This window comes from Coturnix japonica, chromosome 20 (assembly GCF_001577835.2).
Source record: "Coturnix japonica isolate 7356 chromosome 20, Coturnix japonica 2.1, whole genome shotgun sequence".
Lineage (NCBI taxonomy): Eukaryota > Metazoa > Chordata > Aves > Galliformes > Phasianidae > Coturnix > Coturnix japonica.
In genome coordinates, this window is record NC_029535.1 from 4,126,018 (window position 1) to 4,150,032 (window position 24,015).

The 24,015-nt window shown below is 46.8% G+C and overlaps 1 protein-coding gene and 1 long non-coding RNA gene across 2 annotated transcripts in view; both read left to right on the plus strand.

The window, feature by feature from the left end:
* Nucleotides 1–3,523: 3,523 nt before the first annotated feature.
* Nucleotides 3,524–7,385, plus strand: LOC107322888. The gene is made up of 3 exons (XR_001559083.2): nt 3,524–3,786; nt 4,503–4,917; nt 5,892–7,385. It is a non-coding gene; the product is annotated as an uncharacterized LOC107322888 (long non-coding RNA).
* Nucleotides 7,386–8,813: 1,428 nt separating this feature from the next.
* Nucleotides 8,814–24,015, plus strand: part of TOP1 (DNA topoisomerase I) — a 60,534-nt gene continuing 45,332 nt past the window's right edge. The window contains exons 1-2 of the mRNA XM_015881437.2: nt 8,814–9,035; nt 9,510–9,534. Coding sequence (XP_015736923.1) covers nt 9,003–9,035; nt 9,510–9,534 — 58 coding nt within the window. The 5' untranslated portion in view covers nt 8,814–9,002. The remainder of the gene's footprint in view (nt 9,036–9,509; nt 9,535–24,015) is intronic.

Genomic DNA, 24,015 nt, shown 5'->3' on the forward strand with positions numbered 1-24,015 from the left:
ATTTCAAATGCAAGGAATAAAAATCTCACTTCCCACTACAGGTTTCAGAGACTCAGCCACGCATTCAAAGGTGTTTTGCTGTCTTTGCACACGTGCACATCGAAGTATGTAACCACTGCGGGCGTATTTTTAACCAAAATGCTGATATCACTCAGCCTTTACGTTTTGGTTAGAAGCTTTGTGAGCTCTGCATGCGCCCTTGGAATGGAGTGGGAAGCAGAGATTTGGGCCCCATGGCTGGGGGTGCTGCCCCATTGTGTATACAGGGCAGGCTCCCTGCAAGCAGCCCAGGAGCTGAGTGCAAATCCTCTACTCACACATTCAGTGGTTGCAGGAATTAGCCCATTCCATTTATCATGTTTTGGCAGACAGGGCACACGGGCAGGATCTGTGGTCATGGCACAGGGGTGTCACACATCTTTGGGCCATGCTCCTCCATAGCTGTTAAACCAAGGCAGAACTCTTCAGCTGGAGGAATATCTATTTTCTGCAGCAAAAAAAAAAAAACAAAAAAAGAAAAAAAAAACCCGCCAAACATCTGAGAGTGAAACCAATTCAGAAAATAAAACCAAAGATAAGAAAAAGAAAAGAGAGAATTGAAACTGTGTAGGCTATTTTCATCCACCGAGATGAATGAAATGTAAAATAAAATAAATAAAGGCTGCAAGTTTTGAATTCTAAGTAGGACTGGGCTGAAAGCAGGAAAATCCAAACAGGTGCTCTCAGCTCCAAGCAAGGGAGATTTCAGTGATGGGATGCCACAAATCTGCTCTGCAGGGTTCTTTGGTGAGCAGAGAGGACCTGCGATGCTGCTCTGTGCCTGCTCCTTGATCCTGGCACTCTGCATGCTCAGTGCTGTGCCCTGCACATCCTGGCTCTCATTAGTCCTGGTGCCTTGGCTGCACCCATGGCCACGGATGAGCACTTGGGGCTCCCTTCCCAAATCTGAACTTGGAGAGAGCTGAGCTGGCTGCAAGCTGAGGTCCCTGCAGACAGAGGACTGCTGATAGCTCAGGTCCCAAAGGCTTAGAGCTGAGCTACAGCTGCTTACCCCTCTGCACCATGCTCCTGAGCACATCTGGGACTGCTGCAATCCAGATGTTTGCTGCTCCTATCCATCGGGCAGCAGCACTGGGACCCAGAAAGCCCCTTCCAGCACAAAGCCAATGCTAATGGCAGTCTGGGGGCCCCAGAGGTCAGGGCACAAGGGCTGCAGGTTTCCAGCCGGCTGCACTTGTATTGGGGCATCTCCGGCTTTTGTTGGTGACTGTGACTGTCACAGAGTAGCTGCAGGGATGAGACAGCAGCCTTGAGATATGGAGCATGGGACATGGCTGCAGCATGAAGGACAGCACAGTTGGACCATCCTATTGCTTCCACATCACTGTCCTGGTCCACTTCAGCCTCCCAGAGCCACGACCTCTGTGGGAAGCAGGGTTTGTGTCACAGGGAAATGGTGCAAAAAAGTGCCAGCCAGAAATATCTCCATCCTCTGCACTGCCTGGAAATGGGCTCAGCAGCTCAACAGGAACTGCCACGGCTCAGGGAAGAACACCAGGCTCTGAAATCACACCCACGGGACAAAAAGCTGCGTGATTCATTCTGGAGGGAGCATCCTGCCTAAAATAGGAGTATACCAAAAGAAAAGGGGTAAAAACACCTTTCTCCCCTGGTATGGATTCAGGAGCCAGCAAATATCCTCCCCTGGCTGAAGCAGAAAACATCTCTGGAAACAGACCTGCCCCTCTGCTCCCTTGCTAGTGGCAATTTGGGCTGCTGCTATTCAGGCACATTATATTTAAATTACTGGCCAAGCAATTGCACTGCACAGTTGTAAGCAACACGAGCACATCCTGACTGCCCCCAGGGTGCCTGTACCGGCTGCACGTACTGACAGCACGGCTGCTTCTTGCCCCAGTGACTGCACAAAGGCACCAACAGAGCGACTGGAGGCATTCTGAAGTTTATTAGCTTTTATAATGGTCATGAAAATAATTGGATCTCAGGCATGTGGCTGCCATTTGGTACAAAGGAGCACAAAAATGAGGCCAGATGAGTGCAAATGAGAAGTAACTCCAGAGCTGCTGGTGCAGTTGGAGCAGAGCAGGGTGAGCCCAAGTGCTGCAGGACCTGGGGACACAACTGGCTTTGGGCAGTGGATGCAGTTGTGCAGGAAGGAGAGATGGAATGATCCCAAAATGCCAGGGCTGGGTGCTCTCTGCAGCCTCCTCCTCATCAATCAGCTTAGATTAAATTAAGAAACAATTCAGACAGCTGCTTACCCAAGACTGTGTGATATCTCCATAGCATCAGAGCACCCTACAACCATGATGACTTGTGTGTGTTTTGTGTGTCTGTATAAATGTACATATGGACACAGATCCAAGGAGAGATCTCATGGATGATCTCACCGCTGAGTTGGTCCATGCCCTTCTGTGATGCTCCCTCTCTGGCTGGTGGTGCCCTGGGTCCAGAAGTCAGCATTTAAGTTTTTCTGACCTAACAGAGTAATTCCCAATGGTTTAAGCCTCCCATGGCATGATGGTGTGCTCACATAAGGTCTAATCACTGATCTAATTACACTGATTTGCTACTGTGTTAAATCAGAGCAGCTATATCAAGCAGATTGCCTCTGTGTTTCTATTCCGTCTCATCATAAAAACCATAATAAAGAGCACCTTCAGGACGTTGGGATTCAAAATAAAAATTATGTTTATTATTTTAAATCCAGTCTCTCTTTGTGGGATGTGGATTTCTGGTAGGGGCTGTGAAACCCATGGTGTCAGCAACAGTTACCTTGCATTTCTCTTATGCAAAGCTTTGTAGAACATGCAAATACATCTTGCTGCTCTAGAAGGGCCCAAGGATTTTATTGAATCTAAAACCCACCAAAGGTGACAAGTCATTTTTCAAATAATTGTAATACCACCAAATGTTAGTCTGATAAAAAGCTCATTGTTTTTAAAGCCAGTTCCACGGTTATTTTTGTTCACCATGTGAGATTTGTTATTGTGTCCTTACAATTAACTTCTTCACCTCTTCCCCAGCACAGTCACTCAAAGGTGGTTGTTTCCACTTGTGGCCATGGAGGATTTCCTGATCACTTTGGGGTTTGGTGGCTGTGTGACGTTAGCAATGCAGGCTGTTCTAGGAAATAACTGCCTTCCAGCTAAAATCAAGTTAAGTAAACTTTAGAAGAGTGATGTAGGCACTCGGAGCTATCTATTTTGATAAAATGTGTGCATTGGGCCAGAATCACTCCAACAGCGGTCCTTAAAATCTGATTTAGAGTCAGTCAAAAGCTGCAATAGCAGCACGCTGGATTGCACAGCAGTTGCAGCCTCAGCCTGACAGCAGGGCAGTGCAAGGCTGCCCCAGCTTCTTTCAGCCCCAGGTGACAGCCTGCAGCCCCCACGTCCCTCTGCAATGTCATATCAGCAATCCTCAGCTGGGCAGCAAACTGGTGCTATTAATCACGGTAATAGTGTTAAATCACCTTTAAATCACTCTAGCTGGTATCCCACACCTGCATTTCTCACCCCATCATCCACCTGTGCTGCTGGGGAGGAGCTGTGAGTAGCAGCTGTGGGGTGAGGAATTGAAGCACAGCAGGATTTGCAGCTCTTAAGGATAAGGGGCAGGCACCCTGTTTGCTGTTGAGATATGGCAAAGCAGAAGCCCTCAAAGCTGTCATGGGGAGCACAGAGTGCTGAGGCATTCAAGGACTGAGGGATTATGGCAGTCCTGCTATCTCACCCACTGCCACCGTATACAAGCAGCAATTTGGTGAGTAGTGAGGCTAATAAAGCAATTAACAGGGCTGCACAAGAAAGGGCATCCTTTGGGATTTGGGGACACTGATTTCTTTAGGCTAAGCTACTGGCTGGACTTGTGCTGTCCTAAAGAACATCTTTGGTACAAGCTGTGGGTAAAAAGTCCATAGCACATCAGTGGGTTGTAAATGGCAATGAGTCTTGGAGCAGGAGGATCATGGATGCAGGGCAGAATAGTGCAGAAAGGAAATGCATCTGGGTATGAGGAAGGTGCGTCTGCAATCACATCCACCTCAGCCTCTGTTTCAGGAACCCTTCCAGTAGGATCTGTGAACTTCCAGCTCTCTAAGCTGGCTGGAGCAAAGCTTTCTAAGGCCACATTTCAAACTGCTCCTGGTGCAGCAGGGTGGGCTCTGGGGCACAGCTATGAGTATCAGCACTCCCACTAATTTTTTGGATGGGTTTTGGCTGCTCAGACCTCCTGGAGCTCAGCCCAGCGTTCTCCACGTGGCGAGGCTCCAGAAATGGAAGCACTCCAAGTGAGCAGTTTCTTTCCCGAAATGGGGATTCTTCCATCCTTTGGATGGAAAACGCTACAGCCAGGGGAAATATTATCTCACTGTACCGTGGTGGAGAACCATTTATTAACTGTGGGTACCAAATTTAGCTGGGAGTAGTTTTAATAGCAGTTCTGATATGAATAGAAACGTTTGGACTCTTTCCTTGCAGTGTCAGGAATCCACATCACAGCATCGTGCCACTGTGTGAGAAACAGCAACAGAAAATAGCTGAGGGAGAAAAAGAAGTGAAACTGGCTGGTCTGAATTCATGAGAAATCCATTCCAGGGATGGAGATTATATGAGATGGTTCCTTATCTTGGTTACACTTGCAACACAGCACTGAAAAAGAGCCAACCCATTGCACCCCCCACGCTTGCCATGTTATGCCCTGGTGGCTTTTGTGGTGTGCTCTGGGGCTCCCCATGCTGCCAAGAGGAGAGTGATGAAGAATGCTGCATATCCAAGGCATTGTTTTGGGAACTAACACCAGGACAGGTTGATGCAAGGCACTGCTTATGGGTTTTTGATAGTCTTTATTTGCTGGGATCAAGAAGGCAAAGGTGGCCCAGAGGAATAAAGCGCTGTAAGTTCCTGTTTACAGCAGTATCTGCTGGTTCTGCTTAGTTTGGCCCCTTCTTACATCTTGAACTGTGAATAACTGCTGTGGTTTATTACAGTGCAAAACAGAGAGCTTTCAAAGCATCAAGACGATTTTGTTTCAAAGCACTCAACTGTATGAGTGGGTATGAATGTTTGGAGCAGGCTATTCTGATAAAGAGTGAGCAGGAAGCCATACATCTGACTGTTCCTATTTCAGATAAGTGTTGCTTTGTTCTAGTGACAACAGGTTTACAGGATACACTGAGCTGGAATACTGCACAGCACTCAGGTCTCTGACTGTGAAAAATGGCAGGCTGGCAATGTGAGTGTCCAAACCACAGCTGTTATACAAATGAGCTAAAATCCCCCCCAAAAAAATAAAATAAAACACAACAGGCTCTAAATATAGGATTTCAGGGTCTAAGTCTCTTTTGTAATTGGTCACTTGTTATTTCTTCGTTGGCAGAGTGAACTTGTTTAATATCCAAAGCCTTTTTAAAAGACATTGTCCCTAAATTATGAGTGCTGGGAAACTTGCTGCTGCTGCCTCTAACAAAAGCTGAGATTCTTATGAGGTAACATCATAGAAAACAGAATAAGCAAACTCTGGTATCTTGGATCTGCTGAAAAATTGAAAGAGTTGGCAATGTTGTGTGCCTCCTCCTGTACCCCAGGAGAGGGTAAGAGACCTGAGCTATTACAAGCAAGACACTGATCTAGGGACATATTCCCCTATGAAGTTTGCTTTGTTGTAAAACTTAAAATGCATTATATAGGAAAGCTGAGCATAAAAGAGAAAAACTGAGTGAATGCTATGCAGTTGGCTTTGCATGATTCTGAAAGCAAAGTAATGGTGTGGAAAGAGGGCTATGGGGGGCAGGGACTTGTGTGTACAGGATCTGTGTACTGTGTAGGTCTATAGCCTCTCATCTGTTTTTACCTTCCACTTTTTTTCAGTGTGAAACCTGAGCTGTTAAGACCTGCTGGAGCATTCCCCCTTGTACTGGCCAGTGACCTATGTGGAGCAACACGTTGCTGCTGAATGGTGGCAGCTGCACCCATTGCAGCTCCCAGGCCTGGCACCCGTTCTTCCAGATAAGACATTGACAAGTGAAGAAGGTGACAGGGCTCAGCCCCTGCTTCCTCCTGTTCAGGCTGGTGCATCACAATGCCACGCTGGCTACAGTGCCCTGAGAAGGCAGGCATCCTGCTCTTGCTGTACACACCAGAGGTAGTTCCCAATGGGAATCAGTCCCTACTCCTCACTGCAAGCCACAGCCCTGTGCACCCTTTGGGGTGACATTTGGTAAAAACAGAAGTATGCAGTGTAGTTGCAGACTTGGTCTGCCAGGGGGATTTCCTGCACTTGCAGATCCCATCCTAGCACAGGAGGTTTGACTGGAGAAAGCTGTGGGATCCCATTCTGATATAGAACCACGCTGTCTGTAAAGCTGCTCACCTACCTCTGCCAAAATGAGAATCCTGAGCCTAAGCACTGCAAGAAGCCCCAAGAATACAGAATAAATCCAAGCTTAGAATTCATTGGAATTAAGGAGAGCTTCATATAGGATTTATGTCTGGTATGATTATTTAATTTATAATTTCCAGAGGTTTCATTTTGCAAGCAATCACTGAGGCTACATTAGCCTGATAGTGATGTACGGCTGTCCTGAGGTGCCCTGGGAGAGACAGCGTGGGACCACAGCACTTGGAGGTGTGATCTTCCCCTGTTTATCTTGATGGGATGCACACAATATTGCCAGGGAAGTGGGTCCAAACAACTTAACTGTGTCGCTGCCAGATGCTGCAGTTGGAAGGGCTGGTGGTACAGCAGTATGACCTGTATGTGCCACGTCCTGTCTCCACTCAGAGCCTCCCAGCACCAAGAGGTGCAAGTAGCCTAGCAAAGATTCATGGTTATGCCTGCTAAAGACTCCAGGAACAGCCAACCCTGCAGGAGAGCAGAGACCACAGCCTTTACTGAGACATGAACTAGAAACTGGGCAGCTTCTTTTGCGTCCAGAGTTCATCTGGCTGGCTGTCAGCAGAGTCCTGCAGAGCACAGTACTGAGCCTCTTGTGCCAGTTTGGATGCTCCCTTTTGCACCCAGAAGCGTGCCTGCAAAAGCCCCTGAAGATGGCAGCTGCTACAAGGCAGAGTGATCCTTTCCTCTGATCACAGCCCGCTGCAGCACGGTGGGTGTTGCAGCAGCTCTTTTTCATGCAAGGCCACCTGAGCAAGGTTTCTTGGAACCCTGGAGATATTTAAGCTTTAATGCAACACTGTTGTTTCTTATGGCTATTAGGAATTTCTAATGCCTAAAGTGAGATGTGTGAGGCTGTGCTCAGGCTGTCACACATCACAAGATACAGCCCCTACACCTCTGTGTGGCAGCGAGGATAGGCTCAAACCTTTGGCTGTTCTGAGAGCAAAGCCTGCCATCATCTTGTTCCTGTGAGCAAAGGGCAAACACCTCTTCCAACAGGAGAGGTGTCTGAAAAACAGCCTTTCCATTGTGTTTATATTTAAAAACCTAACAGTGACTTAAGCAGTTTGCATAATAAACACGTCTAAATCAAGAAATATTTGCCTGCTCTCGGTGAAAAAGGAAGTCCTCAGATCCTCTTCTGAAGACTGTAAGAAAGTGACAGAGCTTTCCCTTTACAGGGTATAAATACGCAGTGCAAATAGGTGGCTGCTGTCTCTGCTTACATGTTGATGCGTCTCTTCAGATAGCCTGGCAGCGCTGGATTATTTTAGCGTCAAATCAAAGCTCAGGATGTGTAAAGAAGCTGAGGAAAGGTACAGTGTGTGTTGCAGCACAGGATGGCAGCTGCAAGAAGCCTGGAAGCAATCCTGTGAGACACATACCAGCCACGCATACTAAACCTGCCATTTAGTACATCGAAAAGGATCTCGGTTCAGCAGGGCTGCTGCAGAACAGAAGCAAATGCCTTCAGATTGAGGTCGAGGCAGGGGATTGTTCTCTTAGGAAGGTACATGATTCATCCTCATGTTAGCTGAGAGAAGATACAGCTTTTGTTTCCTATTTACTCTCAGTTTCCTTGTGAGAGAAAAATAAAAGGCCCGTTTACGCTGGAAGAAGAATCACGCTGGCTGATGTTCCTCTTTAAAGCAGGAAGCTCTCATTTGCAATGCAGCATCGCTGTCCTTGACTGTAATGTCAGCCCAGATCCGTCTGATCTGCATCCCCCCCTCAGCACCAGCTGTGTGTGGATGCAGGGCATGTGTACAGCACTGAGCACAATGTAATCTCTGCAGGGTTACTGCAGCCTCTGCATTCCAGCCCCACACAACCCAGCACTTGCTGTGCCCCTGCTCCATAGCTCATAGCTCATGTTCAGGCTGGACAAGCCCTGCTAGGCCACGCAATGTACAGCAGGAGCTTCCCGTGGTGCCATGAGGACACCCCGCCTGGGCGCCGCCATGTTCCCCTGACAGCCCGGGGGCGTGGCCTAATGGATGGGGGCGGTGCTTAACATGCAAATTAACCCTGCCGCCGGGTGTGGTTAGGCGCATGCGCACTCCGCTCACAGTAGGGGACGGCTTCTTACACAATGCGCCGGGCTCGTTGCGAGGCGGGGAGGGGAGCGGAGGGGCGGGGCTAAGTATGCAAATAAAGAGCAAGGTCGTGTTGCGCGATTGGAGGATAGGGTGGAAGGGGCGGGGCTACGTGTGTTTTACGAGCGCGCGGGCGGGAGCGAGCCAATCGGCTGCCTTCGGAGGAGTGGACGGGTGGGGGCGTGGCTAATATGCAAATATTCTAACGGATGGGCGGGGCCTATTATGCAAATAACCCAACTGCCGTTTCCCGTCGGCCGTCCCTCACAGCGCCCGGCTCCGCCCCGCGGGTAAAAGGCTTCGCGCTTGCGCAGTGCGCCGAAACCAGGACTTAGTGTCTGTTACACAACCGCTGAGGAGCCAGGGGCTGCGCTCTGCGTCGCTTCCCCGCTCCGCGCGTCCCCGGCGGCTTCAGCTCAGTTCTGCTCCTCTCCGCTTCGCTCTCCTCCCGCTTCGCTCCGCTCGGCATCTCCCGCAGCCTCCGGTATGAGCGGGGACCAGCTGCACAACGACTCCCAGGTGAGTCCCGGGGGAGTCCGGCTCATGGCCCTCGGTTCCCATCGCGGTGGGGCCCTGAGGAGGCGCTTCCCCTTCGCTCCGGCCGTGTGGGGCCCGTACCCGGCTGTGTGTGATCCCCGTCGGACCCGCTGGGACTCGCTGTCCCGGTCGGTGCCGCTCGGCTGGGGGCTGAGATCCCTCAGGAGGGGGGGCTGGTGTTACCGGTTCTTTCTGCTTTCCCCCCTTTAACCCCCCTTCCCGGCTGTATGTTGCCCTCAACACCCCGCTCCCACCCCCCCATCCCCGGGGCCGCGTTCCGCATCGTGCCGCTGTCTCCTCGTTTGGTATTTAATTTTCATGGGGGGGGGGGGGTGTTAAATAGAAGGGGGGATCCATACCCGCCGTCCCTCCCCCCGAATTCATCGCTAAACACACGCGGCCCCCCCTCCCTGTTCGGCTTTTCTCACGTCCTCTCCCTGTCTCCTCTCCCCGCAGATCGAGGCGGATTTCCGAGCCAACGGTGAGTGGGCCCCGACGCGCCCCGCGCCGCGCAGACATGGCGTCCCAGAGACTAAGTCCCGGCTCCGCGCTCACCGGCCCCATTGTTCCCATCGAGCCGCCCCCCGCGCCCCCTTCCCACCCTCCCCGAACCCCCCCGACCGCCTCTTGCTTTAGAGGGGGCATGGGAGGCCCCCGATCCGTCCCCATCGGTCCCTTTTGGGTTTCCTTTAGGCCCCGATTCCTCGCTGGAAAGTCGCCGTGTCGGCGGTCGGGACTTAGTCTCTGCGCCATTTTCTTTTTCTCCTCTCTGTGGCTTTCTCTCCTCCTCCTCCTCCCCGAGCTGCCGCCGCGCAGCCTTCCGCGGTAAGGGGGGGTTGGCGGGTGGCGGTCCCCGTCCCCATTCCTCTATTAACCGAGGGGAAAGCGAAGTTTTTAGCTAAAATAAAGCCCAGGGCCGTTTTTATCGCAGCCTGCCCCCCCCTCACCCCCTCCCTTCCTCCACGCTTCTCTGTTCCTTTCAGGGAATCCCTCCCTTCCCCTAAAATGAAAGGTGATTGCAACATGTTGCTCTTTTTTCAAAAGAATCTGCCGCATCCATTTTAAGATCCTTCCTAGTTTTTCGCCTCCCCGTTTAATTGATGGAAGTTCACCTTCTTGGGTGGGGCTTTTTTAATTAAAATTAGAATCCCACGTTAGGGGAAAAACGGGACGACCAATAGAAGACAACACAGGCTGTGTAGGCAATTCGAGAAAGGTAGGCAGCATTGCTTCTAAAAGTTTGCAGCTGGAACTGTGCATTTCGTTTAGAAACACTGTAGGAATCCTGATTTTTTTATATATATATTAATATATAGCTCTTGTTTATGTTCATATATAAAAATCCCTTAGCGAGCCTGATAAGAACTGCTGTTTTGCTGGTTTATTTGGTGTTTATTTAGGATGCTAAACCCCCTCCCTGTGCTGTTAGGGGACAAATCAAAGGGTTTAAGCCAGGTGTCACCTAACTGTGTGTTACCGTCCCACTGTTGGGGGTGGTTGAGCAGCCCCCCATCCTGGAGAGGCAGAGGACAAACAAAAGTCAATTGAAGATATCTTTGTTTTACTCGGTGCTTTCTTATAGTGATTTCTGGGCAATGCCCACGTGCCCTGATAGCTCTGAAAGCTGCTATCTGTAAATATTTACAACTCTACCTTAGCGTGCAGCTTTCTTCCTGTCCATGCGTTGGATTGTGGTTGTGTGTGTGAAGGATTTAAACAGTTTTGAACTTTAAGTGGTGATCACAGAGCTCTGTGATTTTTTTTTTAGCAGAGGAAAAAGGCAAAGTGGGTTTTTCAAGAGCTGCAGTAGGAACTGAAGCAACTTCAACACCAGCGTGTATTTGAATACTTGTAGCATTCTTGTGCTGGGAAATATTTGCCTAAGGATCGTGTCTATTTAGGGGAAAGAGCTCCCTGGAAAGCTCAGTGATGTGCTGCTTTACGCAGGGGAAGTGATGCACATTGACCCTTTCCAATGAAGCTCTTTGGGGTATTTTCTCCTCCATTCTGACCACGTACCCTTTTATTCTCACAGTGTTCTTTGTCATTTTGTGGCTGATTAGAAGCCCCTACAGTCCCAAATCCCCTTCAGTGCTGGGAGGTGCATGTAACGCTGTTAGTGTTGGTAGGGGAACAACACTGATTAGACACTGTCCTCTCTCACCTTGCGGCCAGGGCTGACCTTCCTGAAAACCCATCACCTCTGCTCTCTTAAGGCTCCTGTGTTGGGTCTGAGAATAGCAGGTCTGGTTTGGGCACAGCGCTGGGGCTGTAGCTTTTATATTCTTGTTCTGATCCTATCTAGTGGCAAACAACAGAAGTGGGTGGTGGGAATCTCAAGTGCATTTCCCAGGTGTTTAGAATTGGTTTGTACTTTAGTTATTGTCAGACAGCTCTTAGCAGCAGAGTCTAAGTCTCATTTTAGGCTGCCTTGTGCCTCTTATGTTTAGGGAGAAGGGAGGTTTTTCTGAGGGCTGACTGATTCTGAATGTTGAATGTAAGCATTGATCTGAAAGCACTAAACATTTTGGTTAACAAGGACTGTTTTGGGTGAGTTCTGATTAGTGTATCAGTAACAGGGCAACTTAGGCACTTCAGAGCTTCCTGTTGTTACAAATGTCTCGTATTTAGGTCAGTGCCCATGCTGCTGTGATGGCACAAATTGTTGCAGCTGAAGGAGGGCGGGTGGAGGTGATGTGCTGGCTGATTGCAGGTCTCAGGAGGGTGCTGGCTGCAGTGAAGGGCTTGCATTGTGTTGCATACCAGTTTCATTGACAGGAGGGTGGTATTAGGGATGAGAGAGGATGTTACTTGTAAATATGTGTTCTTGGCTATTTCTTAGCATTGAATAGCCAGATCGCTTTGGCTACTCCAAGCAAGAGTGTCCTGGGCAAGTTCCAACCTGGGTAATTACATTCCATCCCAATATCCAGATTCTCCCTCCTGTTTAATTTGGCCACAGAGGGTATTTTTTTTTCACCTTAACCGTATTTTCAGTGGTGGAACAATCTGCAAAGAATTTTCCGTGTTCAGTCTAAGGGCGGCTGTTTGCAAACCATTCTGTGCTGAAGCAATGAGCTTATTTTGCAAGTAACATCCTACAGTCTGAAGCTTGAATAGAAGGGATACAGTAGCCTAAAACTGTCATTTCCAAGTACAGCTTGGTCATTGAAAATGACCCCTTCTTCACAGAAGTGAGCGTTGAGTCATAACTCTGTACTCGAGTACAAGAAAAAATTGTGGGTTTTGTTTTTTTTCCCTCACTCGGCAAATTGTGCATCACTTCAGATGCAAAACCTGCTTGGATTCTGTTTGATTTTGCCTTTAAGAGCTTTCCTACTGAGTTCAAGTATAACAGTCTCTTCTCAGGGCAGCGTTGAGACCAAATGGAATTTATCTTGACTTTCAGTTGTCGTATTGTGTTTGTGGTCTGCAGGAGATAAAAATTGTTTGCAAAATGATCAAATTCACACCAAAGCTCCTGAATGGCACTAAGTGCTGCTGTGGCTGTCGGTTTGCAGGCTGAACTTCTGTAACATCCAGCACTGCTCCAGTAGGAAGTGAAGACATCACCCTCGGCTGTATTGTGGTTGGTTTTTTTTTCCCCTTTCCTGTTGACTTTGCCAATGTTAACATAGAATTTGTAGTCATTAGTGTGTATTGACAGGAGTGAAGTGTGAATTTCATTGACTGGCGTTATAGACATGGCTTCTAGAAGTCAGGTGTGCTTGAATGAGAAGCTTGTTTCAGTAGCAGTTTGGGGAGGGTGGGGAAAAAAGCCTTTTCTGCTCCGGCTTCTGCACCTTATCAGAAGCAGGCAGGTTTTACGTTGAACTGAATGCTTGGATGGCACCTCTGGATATCAGAGTGAAGGGATGAAATGGAGGGAGTAGGCAAGAAGGAAACTTAATCTGAATAGCAAGGGTGCCAAACAACTGCCTTACAAGCTGAGGAATTTCTGCGCTCTTTGTTTCACATTAAATTCATGTTTCCTTTCTGATGATAGAGCTGGGCACTTAGAACGTGGGGATGGTTTAAATGTTAACAAACTGAACAGCAGCATAGCAGAGATCCTGGGGATTTTTTCAGTGGCTGTGAAACGCTGCTGGGGACTCGATTTGTTCTTCCTTCCTTGTGTTTCATTGGTGCCTTCTGGATGGCTGAGAGTCTTTTGTGAAGGAGGGCAGAGCTGCTTCTGACAGAGAGCACGGTGCCTTAGTGCTGCTGTTAGAGCTGCACAGCAAAACAAACCTCACCAAGTTAGGGAGCTGCGAGATAAGCTCCTGTGCTCTGTCCCTGTTGTACTTCAGGGCAAAAGTGGCTTTTAAGTTCCCTGGGAGCATGATGTCATTGGTGCTTTTAAATGTCAGATGTTTGGCCGGGGTTCCAATGTGCAAAGGTAGTTAGTGGTATTTAGAAGCAGATTGATATCTCCACTGCAAATTTCCTTTCCTTTTTTTTTTTTTTTGTGATACGTGGAAATGTGAATCTTAAGGAATGTTGCCTGTTCCTTCCAGCACAAGCTTTGAATCACTCTCTGCCTTCCTTTCCAAAGCGGGATGTTGGTGAGCCTGTGCTTTAAGGAGTGCTGCCCACAGCCCCTGCTCAGAACAATGCTTGGGGTGGTTCTTAGTCTGAAACCACTCAGCTTTTGGGTTTCAAATGTACTTAAACATCAGCCCTTGCAAAATTTCTTTTGGTTTCCAGCATCTTTAGCAGGATTGTAGAACATAAGAGTGTCTCTTTGCTAAAGGAGTCTTCACAATGCGGGAGGTAAGGTCATGCTGCCGTCACTTGGTTATTTCTGACACATCTCAGAAATGCAGACTGTAGGGAGACCTTGTGAAATGTAAATAAAAATATCATTGGTGAGCCCTTCTTGTGTATCACGTGCTCAATACGTTGTTTGCATTTATTTTCCAGGCAATAGCTTCGGAAGGGCTCTACCAAAGACCCAGAGGTCTGTTGTGTTAATTGTTCTGACACGTTCAGCTTTCAGGTTAAAACTTAATGGGTGTCTTGTGGCAGTGGGGAGCTGAATGCTTTCCTGTTAGCTGCGGCCAGCTTCTGATTTTGTTAAAACTCAGCAGAATTACCTCAATGTGCTGGAAGATGCGTGCTGGGGGTTAATGGCCTGTGTGCTTCCTACCCTCACATTTTCTTAAGATGTTTTTCATTTTGCTGCAGCATTAAGCAATATCTGTTCTAATATCCTATCAAGGCTTCTTTGCTTTGTAAAACGTGACAAGTTTTTAACCACAGAACCAATGTAGAAGTGTGGCTTTTTACATGGCTTTCCATAAAGTCGGCAGACAGCACATAAAGATAATAGAGCACAAATTCAGATCTGATTTCATTTTATGGTTGTGATTTCAGATATTTGGTGGATAAATCATTGAATTCCTACCTCCTGGGCTGCGCTGTCAGCAGAAACAGCAATAATATGTAATTATAGCAAGTACTTAACATCTCATTGACTCAAATTCCTCTGTTAATGATTTCACTGGATTCCTGTTAAAGTAATACCTGCTGAAATAGCATCTCTGCCCTGGTAGAGAGAGACTATGTCAGATTCATACTGACAGCATAAGTTGCTATAGTTCCACTAAAATCAGTGGTGTCCTGACATGATACCTGCTGTTTTTGTAGTTGGGCTGGAGGGCTGAGCTTTATGATGCAGGGAGTTGTTTATGGAAAGTGTAATTTAGCATAAGAAATCAGTGCAGGCTTTTTTGAGTTGGCTTTTCAAGATGGAGCAGTTTATCTTTCAAGACTGCTTGTGCTAATAAAATTTCTGCTATCCTTATAAGATACATCGGTCATTCAGAAATATTTACTGGCTTATTAAATGGAAGAATTGCTTTTGTGGCAGCTAGTTTTATAGAAACTGCCCCAAGTTCTATATGAAACATAGCACTGAAACTGGAGAGCAAAATACTACCTAGCGCTGTGTGTTCTGCTCCTGCTTACATCTTTAAAGGTCTGTGTCTTAGGTTTCCAAATCTGAGAGAGGATAGTGCTTGGAGGAACCGGTGTTTATCACCTTGCTTTTCTGGGTCTGTGTTTTGAGTGAGGCAGCATCAGGTGACAGCTCAGCCCAGCCCAGCCGTGCCTTCTCCCTGCATGACTATCAGTGTTGAGCTCGCTAGCACCGTCACTGCTTAAATATGTATCATCATTAGACTTTGAAATGCTTTCTCCCCTTAAAAGAATAGGGAAGGGAATGGGCTTGTTGTTGTTTCAGCAGTGCGTGAGTAGCTGCTGACCTGTCCTTCAGATGAACAGCTGGAAAATTGCAGCTTGGAAACAAACTTTGAGCTATGGTGGGTGAATCCTTCTGAACAGCATTCCCAGTGGCTGCTGCCCTCACTCTGGTAACCAGGGAGCTCCTGCTCTCACTGGTGTAACACTGGGATTAATGCAGGGTTGATGTGCTCTCCTGATCAGAGTAGTTGAGCTGAGTGAATTGTGGGGGCTTTCCAGCATATACAGGACTATAATGTTTTTTAGCACAGAATTTGTTCAAAATGTTCTAATGCTAAACATTTCCAGTAGAGTTAATCAGACTTACAGTTAGGAGTGGTCTCATCTTCGATGCTTGCTTTGTAATTAACAGTCCTGAGGAGTGAACTGCAATAACATCTTCTGGTATCACAGTGAAAATTAGGGGTGCTCAGAAAGAGATGTGAAGAAGAAGAGGTGACATTACTGTTGTATACCTGTGCCATACAAGGTGTAAAGCACAGCTGTAAGCTGCTGTTGGCTTTAGGAATGCGAACCTACGAGCGTTCTTTCCAATTGAAATGTGGTTCTGAAATGTAGCTTCTGCAGCTGATCAACAGTGAGAGTTCCAGTCCTGAGAACAAAGAAGAGCGCCTGAGCTGCCATTAGCCCTCCTGAAATTTGTTCTTCTCGTACACCTGCTTAACACTGATGGTTCTCAATCCTCTTTGGGATAAAAACAGTATTTTGTTAAACCTTAGTCTGTTTTGCAGTATCAGCAGGGATGGTGATGGGAAATAGTTCTGTGCCAGTCCTTGCAGTAACCAAAGCTCTGGGAGGTCCTCTTGATGCTCTTGGGGAAGTGGGAGATCTCAGCAATTAGTTCCTCGTTATTGTTAGTGATAGAGAGGAGCTCTGCAATGAGGGAAGGTGAGTAGGGGGCAGACTGTGCTTTGACTAAGAGTTGTCTGAGGAATTTGCTAGAGTTTCAATGCAGAGTTGTGGGGATGTTTTCCATGGTCTCAGGACTTTTTGCTTGCTAGGATAGCATATTTCTGTGTGGAAAAAAGAAGGAAGGGCCAGATAGTTCCCGTGAATGCAGCATTTCATAGTGTTGCTTCACCCAGTGGAAGTTCCCTTTGTTCCAGGCTGTTAGCTAGATCCCAATAGCTTCACTTGGAGATGGTAGCTGTAGTCATTGAGCTCAGACAATTAACTTGCACTGACAACCACTGTGCAAGTGGACACTGCCAGCTCCCAGCACAAAGGAGTCACAAGGATGGGCAGCGCTGAGCTTGTCTGAACACTGAGCTCCTCCTGTCCTGAGGAGCTTTGGATGCAGGGGCTGGAGAGCTCTGAAGTGTGTATCTTGATGGGATGCGGGCAGTGCTGGCTTGCAGGTGGATGGTAGAGCAGAGTTGGTTGGGGTGCTTGTCATCCAGCCTCAGCAAACCATGCAGCACCAAGGAAAACACCTTGTCTTCACCCACAGTATGTAGATCCTCTTGTAAGTTTGAAGGCTGTGTAGCCTCTGGAGCTGGGGCGATTGCAAGGCAGAGGCAGCATCAGGCCATTAAGAAGTCTGTTATCAGGGTCCTATCAATCTCTTAAAACCAATGTTTGCTTCTCACACAGATTCTGATCAGCAGATATTTTGAATTCTCTATTGGTATTTTAGACACAAATGTATTTGTTCATCCTCACAAGGTTACCATATGCTTTGTGCAGCTGTGAGCTGTGTGGGAGTGCATGTGTGTATTTTTATCTCCTACCTTCGTCAGGGAGAAGGGCTTCTTTAGGGAACCTTAGAAAGACGGCAGCTTCCTTGTGAGTATTGCAGAGCGCTCAGCTTTGTGGTGCTCACCAGAAAACAGGCTGACTGCTGCCTGGTTCTGCATGGTTGCTGTTAAAGACAGATGGGCATCTGTGGGACTCAGCACTGGAGCAGAGCAGTTCTGCAGCTGGTTGCATCTTTCTGACTGAAGAGAGATGGATTTCTGCCTCAAGACAGCTTGGAGGATTTTTGTAGCTTCACTGGCATATTTTGATCAGTCTGTACAGCTCACCTCTGGCTGGGACACATCTGTGTCCTTTAATGACATGCTCTGCAATAAGGATGCTGGCTGTGTGCGCTAGGTGATATAACATAGAGTCTTAGGCAGACATAAAATACTCTAGCATGTAGTGCAACACTGGGAGAAAAATGCTCTCGCATCCTCAATGTCTAATGGTAGTTCTGTTTCTTCAGAATCTCTTTTTCTCCTCTAATGCCACTTTTCAAAGATTTCCTAAAAATAAGACTTGGCCACTTGCTTCTCAGTTTGAAATTGCTGCCATTGATTTGCAGCTTCATAAGAATCTTTGCAGCAAGCACCTGGGATTTCAGGAGTACAGGATTCTGCTGTATGAGGAATAAATGATGGGCAGAAATGAAATATGAGCTCTCGCATTCAGTGCCCACGTGCAGCTCATCCTGTTTGTGACAGCCACTGGGCTAATGCGTGAGTGCTGTTATCTGCACTGCGAGGAGCTTTCCCAGCATGTTGTGGTCCCTGCAGCATTGAGCTGCCTCCCCTGCTCAGTGTGCACTGCATGGGGTTGGATGCTGCCTCCATCCTAATGTCTGTCACGTTGGTGCAGCCAGATTTGTGTGGCAGCATCAAGGTGGAACAGCATTAACATCTTCTTGAGGAATTATTTGTTTGGACTGTGAGCAGAGGTGTGGTTTGTGGTTTATTAAAGAAAAAGCAAGAAAAGAAGAGCGGAGCAATGCCTGAGCACAGACAGCTTTTTACCTTCATCTGGCATTTGTTACTTCCTCTGATCTATTGCCTAACATTGCTCCTGTCATAGGAGAATACACATTGGTAGAGTGCTATTCGGGGCCTGCGTTCTTCCTTTATTTGCCACCCTTCTTCTGCAGACAGACAACGTGGTGGTTCCTGTCTTTGTATGTAGCCTGGCGTAGATGATCGGTGTGTTAGGGGCAGGGCAGTGTACTTTAGTTGAACTCCTTATTGATGGCAATGTATTACTGCTCAAGGCTTGTATTGCAATATTTGAACAGGGGCCAGACCTGTCAAAACAGCTGCTTGTCTTCCTCTGAGGCTGCAGTTTCTTGTTTTGGAGAAGTGGTTTGAAGTGGCCTAAGAAGACCTTTCTGGGGAGAGGATGAGGAAAAAAGTAGACGGTAAACATCTGTTTTCCTTTGACGTACAGTAAGTGTCTGTTGTGGATTTTGGAGTAACCGGAGATAGAGTTGAGAAACTCCTAACTTTGGTCTTCTAACCAAAACACAGGGATTTCTGGAGTCAGGATAGCGTAACTAGGAGACAGGCTTCTATTTTTGTGGTCTGTAAGCAGACTTCTATGATGAGAAAAGAAGAAACGATGGCAGGGGCCAGGCTGTCATGTGGATTGCAGAAGGAGATGGTGTGGACGCGCCATAGCCTGGTAGGAGAGTTGTCCTCATCCTCCTCTGTCTTATTGCAGTGGGTGCAAGTCAGAGGTGAGCTTGCTGTGTCCCCAGGGTATTTGGTAGCTGAATGAGCTGACAGGTCTTATTCCAGCTTTGGGTTCTGTGTGGTGCTGCTTTGCCAGCAGTGCATGCTTTGTGTCCGGCTGTGTGAAGATGAAGGGCCGAATGCAGAAAAAGACCCTTCTGAAGCCGGAGGCAGGAAGCTCTGGGGAGGGACATTCTGTTACATGCGGACCCTGTGTCTGGGATTAATGTCTTTTGTGTTCTATACATTGTTATGCTGTCCTAAGGCCATAGTGCTTAAATAGACAGCGCAGTGGGTGGGGGGAGGACTGTGCTGAGCTGGGAGGTGGAGGAGCATAAACGGAGGAGTGTCCTTAGGAATAGATACTGAGCTGCCTGGCTGGGACTAAGGTTCAGTTCCAACCTGGGCTTCTGTTTTTTAGGTTGAATTCTCTCCATCTGAGGACTGAGGTGGACACATATATATGTACTAAATGATTTCATAGGCACTAAAATGTTGCACGTTGGGTTCTTTAGTGACAGTGCTGGGGTTCTAGCAGTGAGATGAGTGACTGCCTGCTGTGTGTGCAGGGTGCCGGCACTGAGTGCTTCTCAGGTTCAGCTCTGCACCATGCATGGCAGCTGGTGTGAGTGTCTGCTAACTCTGCCTTGAGCAATAGGAAGAGCATCAACACAGCATATTATGTCTCTTGCCAGTTTGCGAATCCTAGCAAGCGTGTGAGTAAGATCAATTACTGGAGAGATAAAACAGCAAGGATGGGCAGGTTCTGGTTTGAACTTGCCTAAGCAGGTACACGTACGGGTTAGACGAGCGCTCTCTATTTGAATCTGGCAGTTTGGGAAGCTGGGAGCAGGAGCGCTATAGAGGGATCTGAGAGTGTGATTCATTGCAACAGAGGCAGCATGTACAAAATGGAGGGATGAAGCAGCACTAATGACGTAGTCTGAGGTTTGTACTCCAGAGTTAATGACCACCAGATGGGGAATAAAAGCTGCCTGCTCCTCTTTGGAGGGCTGAGAATGTCATGAAGCTATTAAAATGTGCTGTGTCTGTTGTAACACTTCCACGTGCACAGTGAACCCCTTCATGTGTGGATCAGAGTAAGCCTTCCTTCCTGGCATTTCCTCCTCAGTGCTTGATTGTTTTAGTGTTGTTTATGATTTAATTGTTAACAGTACATGTCTGAGGTGCACAGCAGAGAGCCGTGAGTTCTTCCCCATGGTAGAAAAGCAATGTGTGAGCTGTGTTCTGGCACACAGGCAGAAATTGCCAGATCCGGAGGCAACGAGAGCTTTTGTGTGATGGGAAATACAGTGTGAGAAATGAACTCTTAGCAGAACTGACACTGACCCTGTGCTATTGCCCAGGCCTGATGTAAGTGTCTTGAGCTGTATTTTTAGCAAAGAAACAGCGGCACAAATCAGTTGGGATATCAGTGCTGTTAACTCTGATTCCTGCCAGCCATCATCCTGGAGCTGCTGAGACATTTGGGTCACTTCATCTTCTTCCAGCAGATTGAAGCAGCCCTTCAGCCACCCAGCACATCTTTGCTTATGAATGTGGGTAATGTATTATTTTTTTCGAGAGCCTTTTCCTCTTTAGTTTTCTTACATCCTCTTGTGTTCTTCCTACTCCAGAAGCAGGAACCCTCCCTGAGGAGTTTGCATCTTTTCTGAGTCATAGTATTGTAGCTGGATATGTCACCTGTACTTTATTAGGGGAAATGTAAGAACTGTCCTTGAAATACTTGTTTTTATGAGTGGATGCAGTCTTCTAATTTAAAATGTGCTTCTCTCCGGAGTTTGATGGCTGTCATAAACAATTAAGCTTTTCTTTTATCATCAAGTGGGCTTATTCAGCATCACTTATATCTAAAACAAGCTTCCTTTTAGGTTTTAGACAGCTTTAATTACATAGATAAGAAGGGAAAACATGGCTTAGAACTCAATGCCATCTTTAGCCTTCAGTGTCTGGTTTTAAGGGAGTCCAGCAGTGTGGCTGTATTTGCCCTGACCCCTATAGCGTGTCTTGCAGTGCGTGGAGCAGAGCAGCCAGCAGGCAGTAAGCTGGTTATCCCTAGTTGTTACATTGAGTTTTATGCAGAAGACAAGCACTTGGATTGATAGGTCCACCAGTTTCTTGTTTCATAAATGAAGGTGTGATGCTATTGCTCCTAAGCTTTTTGGTCATTGCCCCTTCCCTCCTGCCCAGCTCTGTTGCTGATATGTTTGACCATGCTGTGTAATCTCCAGCTTATGGCATCCCTGTGCATAGCTGTCAAAGCATCAGCTTGAGTGTGTAGAGGAAAAGAGAATGTGCTGTTGAACCATGGTACAGTGTTCACCCTATACAGCTCTTATTTGTTTTTTTCCAGGAGTCTGATAGAGTTTTGTTTGAAGCTTTTGCTGTTTTGTTTGTTGTCTTTGCAAGCAACTGAAACTGTCTGCATGCAGTTTCGCAAACAGGTGACGTTGTTGCTGGCAGCAGGGATAGCTGGTGGTTCAGGAGGTGGGCTGGGTCTGCCAGGAGCTGATCTGTGCTTACGCTTGGCTCATTGTGCGCTGGCTTAGGATGAGAAACAATAATAACCCCAGGTCACGTTCCTGAAGGATCGACAAGTTTACAGGGGCTTGATGTGCTGCACTCACAGTGTGTTTTTAAATAAAGTCCTTTATAGAGAATGAAGCTGTGAGCGTTGTTTTGTGAAATGAATCCCCTGTAGCTGTGTTGCCAGCAAACAAGCAAGGTTCAAAACAGATGTGATCCTCGTTTGTTCGTGTCAGAATTAGGTTGTTTTCAAGTTCTTCTGTTTTTCTGCCTTTTTGTAAACACCCCACCCTTCTGTCTGCCAGGCACAGCAGCCTTATGCTCGGTCTCTAACCCAGACTATGAGACCTTAAATCCTCAGGGGAGTTTGTTAGCATGCAGTTCAAAGAGTCCTCTTTTATCACACCAGTGAGTTTGTTTTGAGAGGGCAGTTGAGCTGGAGTTTCATTCAGTTTCATTTTCATAGAGAAGTCCCAAGGAAAAAAATCTGCTAACTGGCACATGGCAAATATTAACTTTTTGAATGGAACGATAATAAAAAATGCTCTTAGACTTCTTCTGAGCTGAGTTTTTGCAGTGCCTTATGGTGTGTATTAACAGTTCAATCTCAGCAGAGTTCTGGAATTAGTCTTTAGCAGTTCAGCAGGAGAACAGTGCTCATTTCAATTGCTCTTCCCCAGCATCACAAAAAGTATTAATGTTGTTGTGGTCTATGCCCTACAGACAACTATAATGGTATTTTCTTCTGGTTGTATTGTAGCTGAAAAGGTGAGTGTTCTGCTAGTTTTCACTTTGTCCGGCCTGATATTCAGAAGGGCTTTTGCTCTGAGCCTCCACGAGGGCTTTAGGAAGAATGCAGATCTGTGGCGTTGGATGTGGCACCAAGAAGATGTCTTATAGATATGACCTTTGTGTTCTGAATTCACTGTCACTTGGTCAGCAGTGTCAGTGGTGTTTGCTCAGTTCTTAATCCCATATATGTTTTCTTAAGTCTGTTCCACCTCCTTCCCATCATTCCCAAGGAACCAAGCAGTGTATCAGTAGTAGTGCTTTGCTAACTATTGGTATGTAATTTAGCAAGTCCTGTGCTCTGAGTGCTTCTAAGTATATAGAGAATAAAGTTGAAGTCACATTACCAGTAGAGATTGATACTCTTACAAAATATATCATTATGGAATTAGACTGTCAGGTATCTTGGTCCACCAGGAGTCTTTCGGTTCTTCCTTGTTGGTCACAGCAAATGGATTCCTGCACTTTGTTAAACCAGAGTTAGTCTTGTATGCAGGTGTGCTTGGAGCTTAGAAAGCAGCTTCTAACACACTCCTTGATCAAACAAATGCTGATGTAACTGTTGGGAATGCAATGATTGAGCAAATTGCTTCCTTGTTTTACTCGTGTGGATTCTTTCTCCATTCACAAATGCAGTTTTTCTAACTGAATAGCTGTCTTACTGTGAAGTGCTACTAAGGTTCTAGTATTCCTTGCTTTCTGCCTCTGTGATCACTGTAGCTTGGTTTTTGTTTTAATCACCAGGTAACTGTTGCGTGCTTTAAAGTCCCGCATGAAAACCTTTGAACAATTTCTCTGTTCTCAGATATATTTGTAGTATTTGAGCAGTGACTACTGAACTACTTCCCCTCTTAGAGTGCAAACAAACGTCCTTAGGAAACCAGGTTTGACTTAGCACTGTCCTCAGCTGGTGCAGAGTGCTCAGTACATCATTACTAAAAGTGAGAAGCTGCTGTTAATCTTGCTAATTTAATTTTCTATTTGATTACAGCTTTATCTCCGGGGATGTTTTGATATTTCCATGTGATTTCGGGGATGGAATGTGTAGTTAAATATCTCTTGCCATTGGTGGATGTTTCAGTATAGGTTTTCAATATTCATTCTTAGCTTATTAGGAGTACTCGTCATGTAATTTTCTCACAGGCTTTACTTAATGCTACTGCTATGCATTAATAAAGGCTTAAGGCTCTGGTGTTGCAGTATCAGTGCCTTTTTACATCTGATAGTATCAAGCAAAGCTGATCACGGGTCACAGTTGTGATCACAGGAAAAACAGGGAGTTTCTTCTGCTGGAGCCTAGAGCACAGGAAGTAACATCATTGTAAACCATAAAAGATCCAAGGTCAAAAATAAACTCGTGTACCATAAAACTTGGGAATGGCATTGCTGAAGCACTTGTCAGCTCAAGCAGATTGAAGCGTGTTCCAGAGCTGCAGGTGCTGCAGGTCTGTTGTGCTCCTCTGGGGACTGCAGGACTTGATGTAGGAGCATGAGCCATGGTGCAGTGCTGTGTCTATGGGTACACACAGGCCTGAAGGCTGAGGAGGGCAGGGAAGGGCAGGAGGACAAAGCCAGCTGCTGCTGTGTCTGCCTGGAGTGAGCTGCTGCATCCCTGCATCCAGCAATGGCACCGCTCCTTAATGAAACTGTACCAGGTGTGTGGGTTGAGCTCTAATAAGATTCATTATAAACTTTAAAAAATAATAATCTGTGCCAACAGAAATAAGGGCTGGCAATCAAGAAACATTTCAAAAATCTTTCCCCATACCTTCTAATTGATTCATTCAGGAATAAATTATTAGCTTGTAAATACGCTTTGCTCTTGTCCTTGCTTCCTGTGCCTATTTCTGCCAACAGAGGAGCAGGTGCAAAAAAACATCTATTTTATTTCCTTGGGAGCC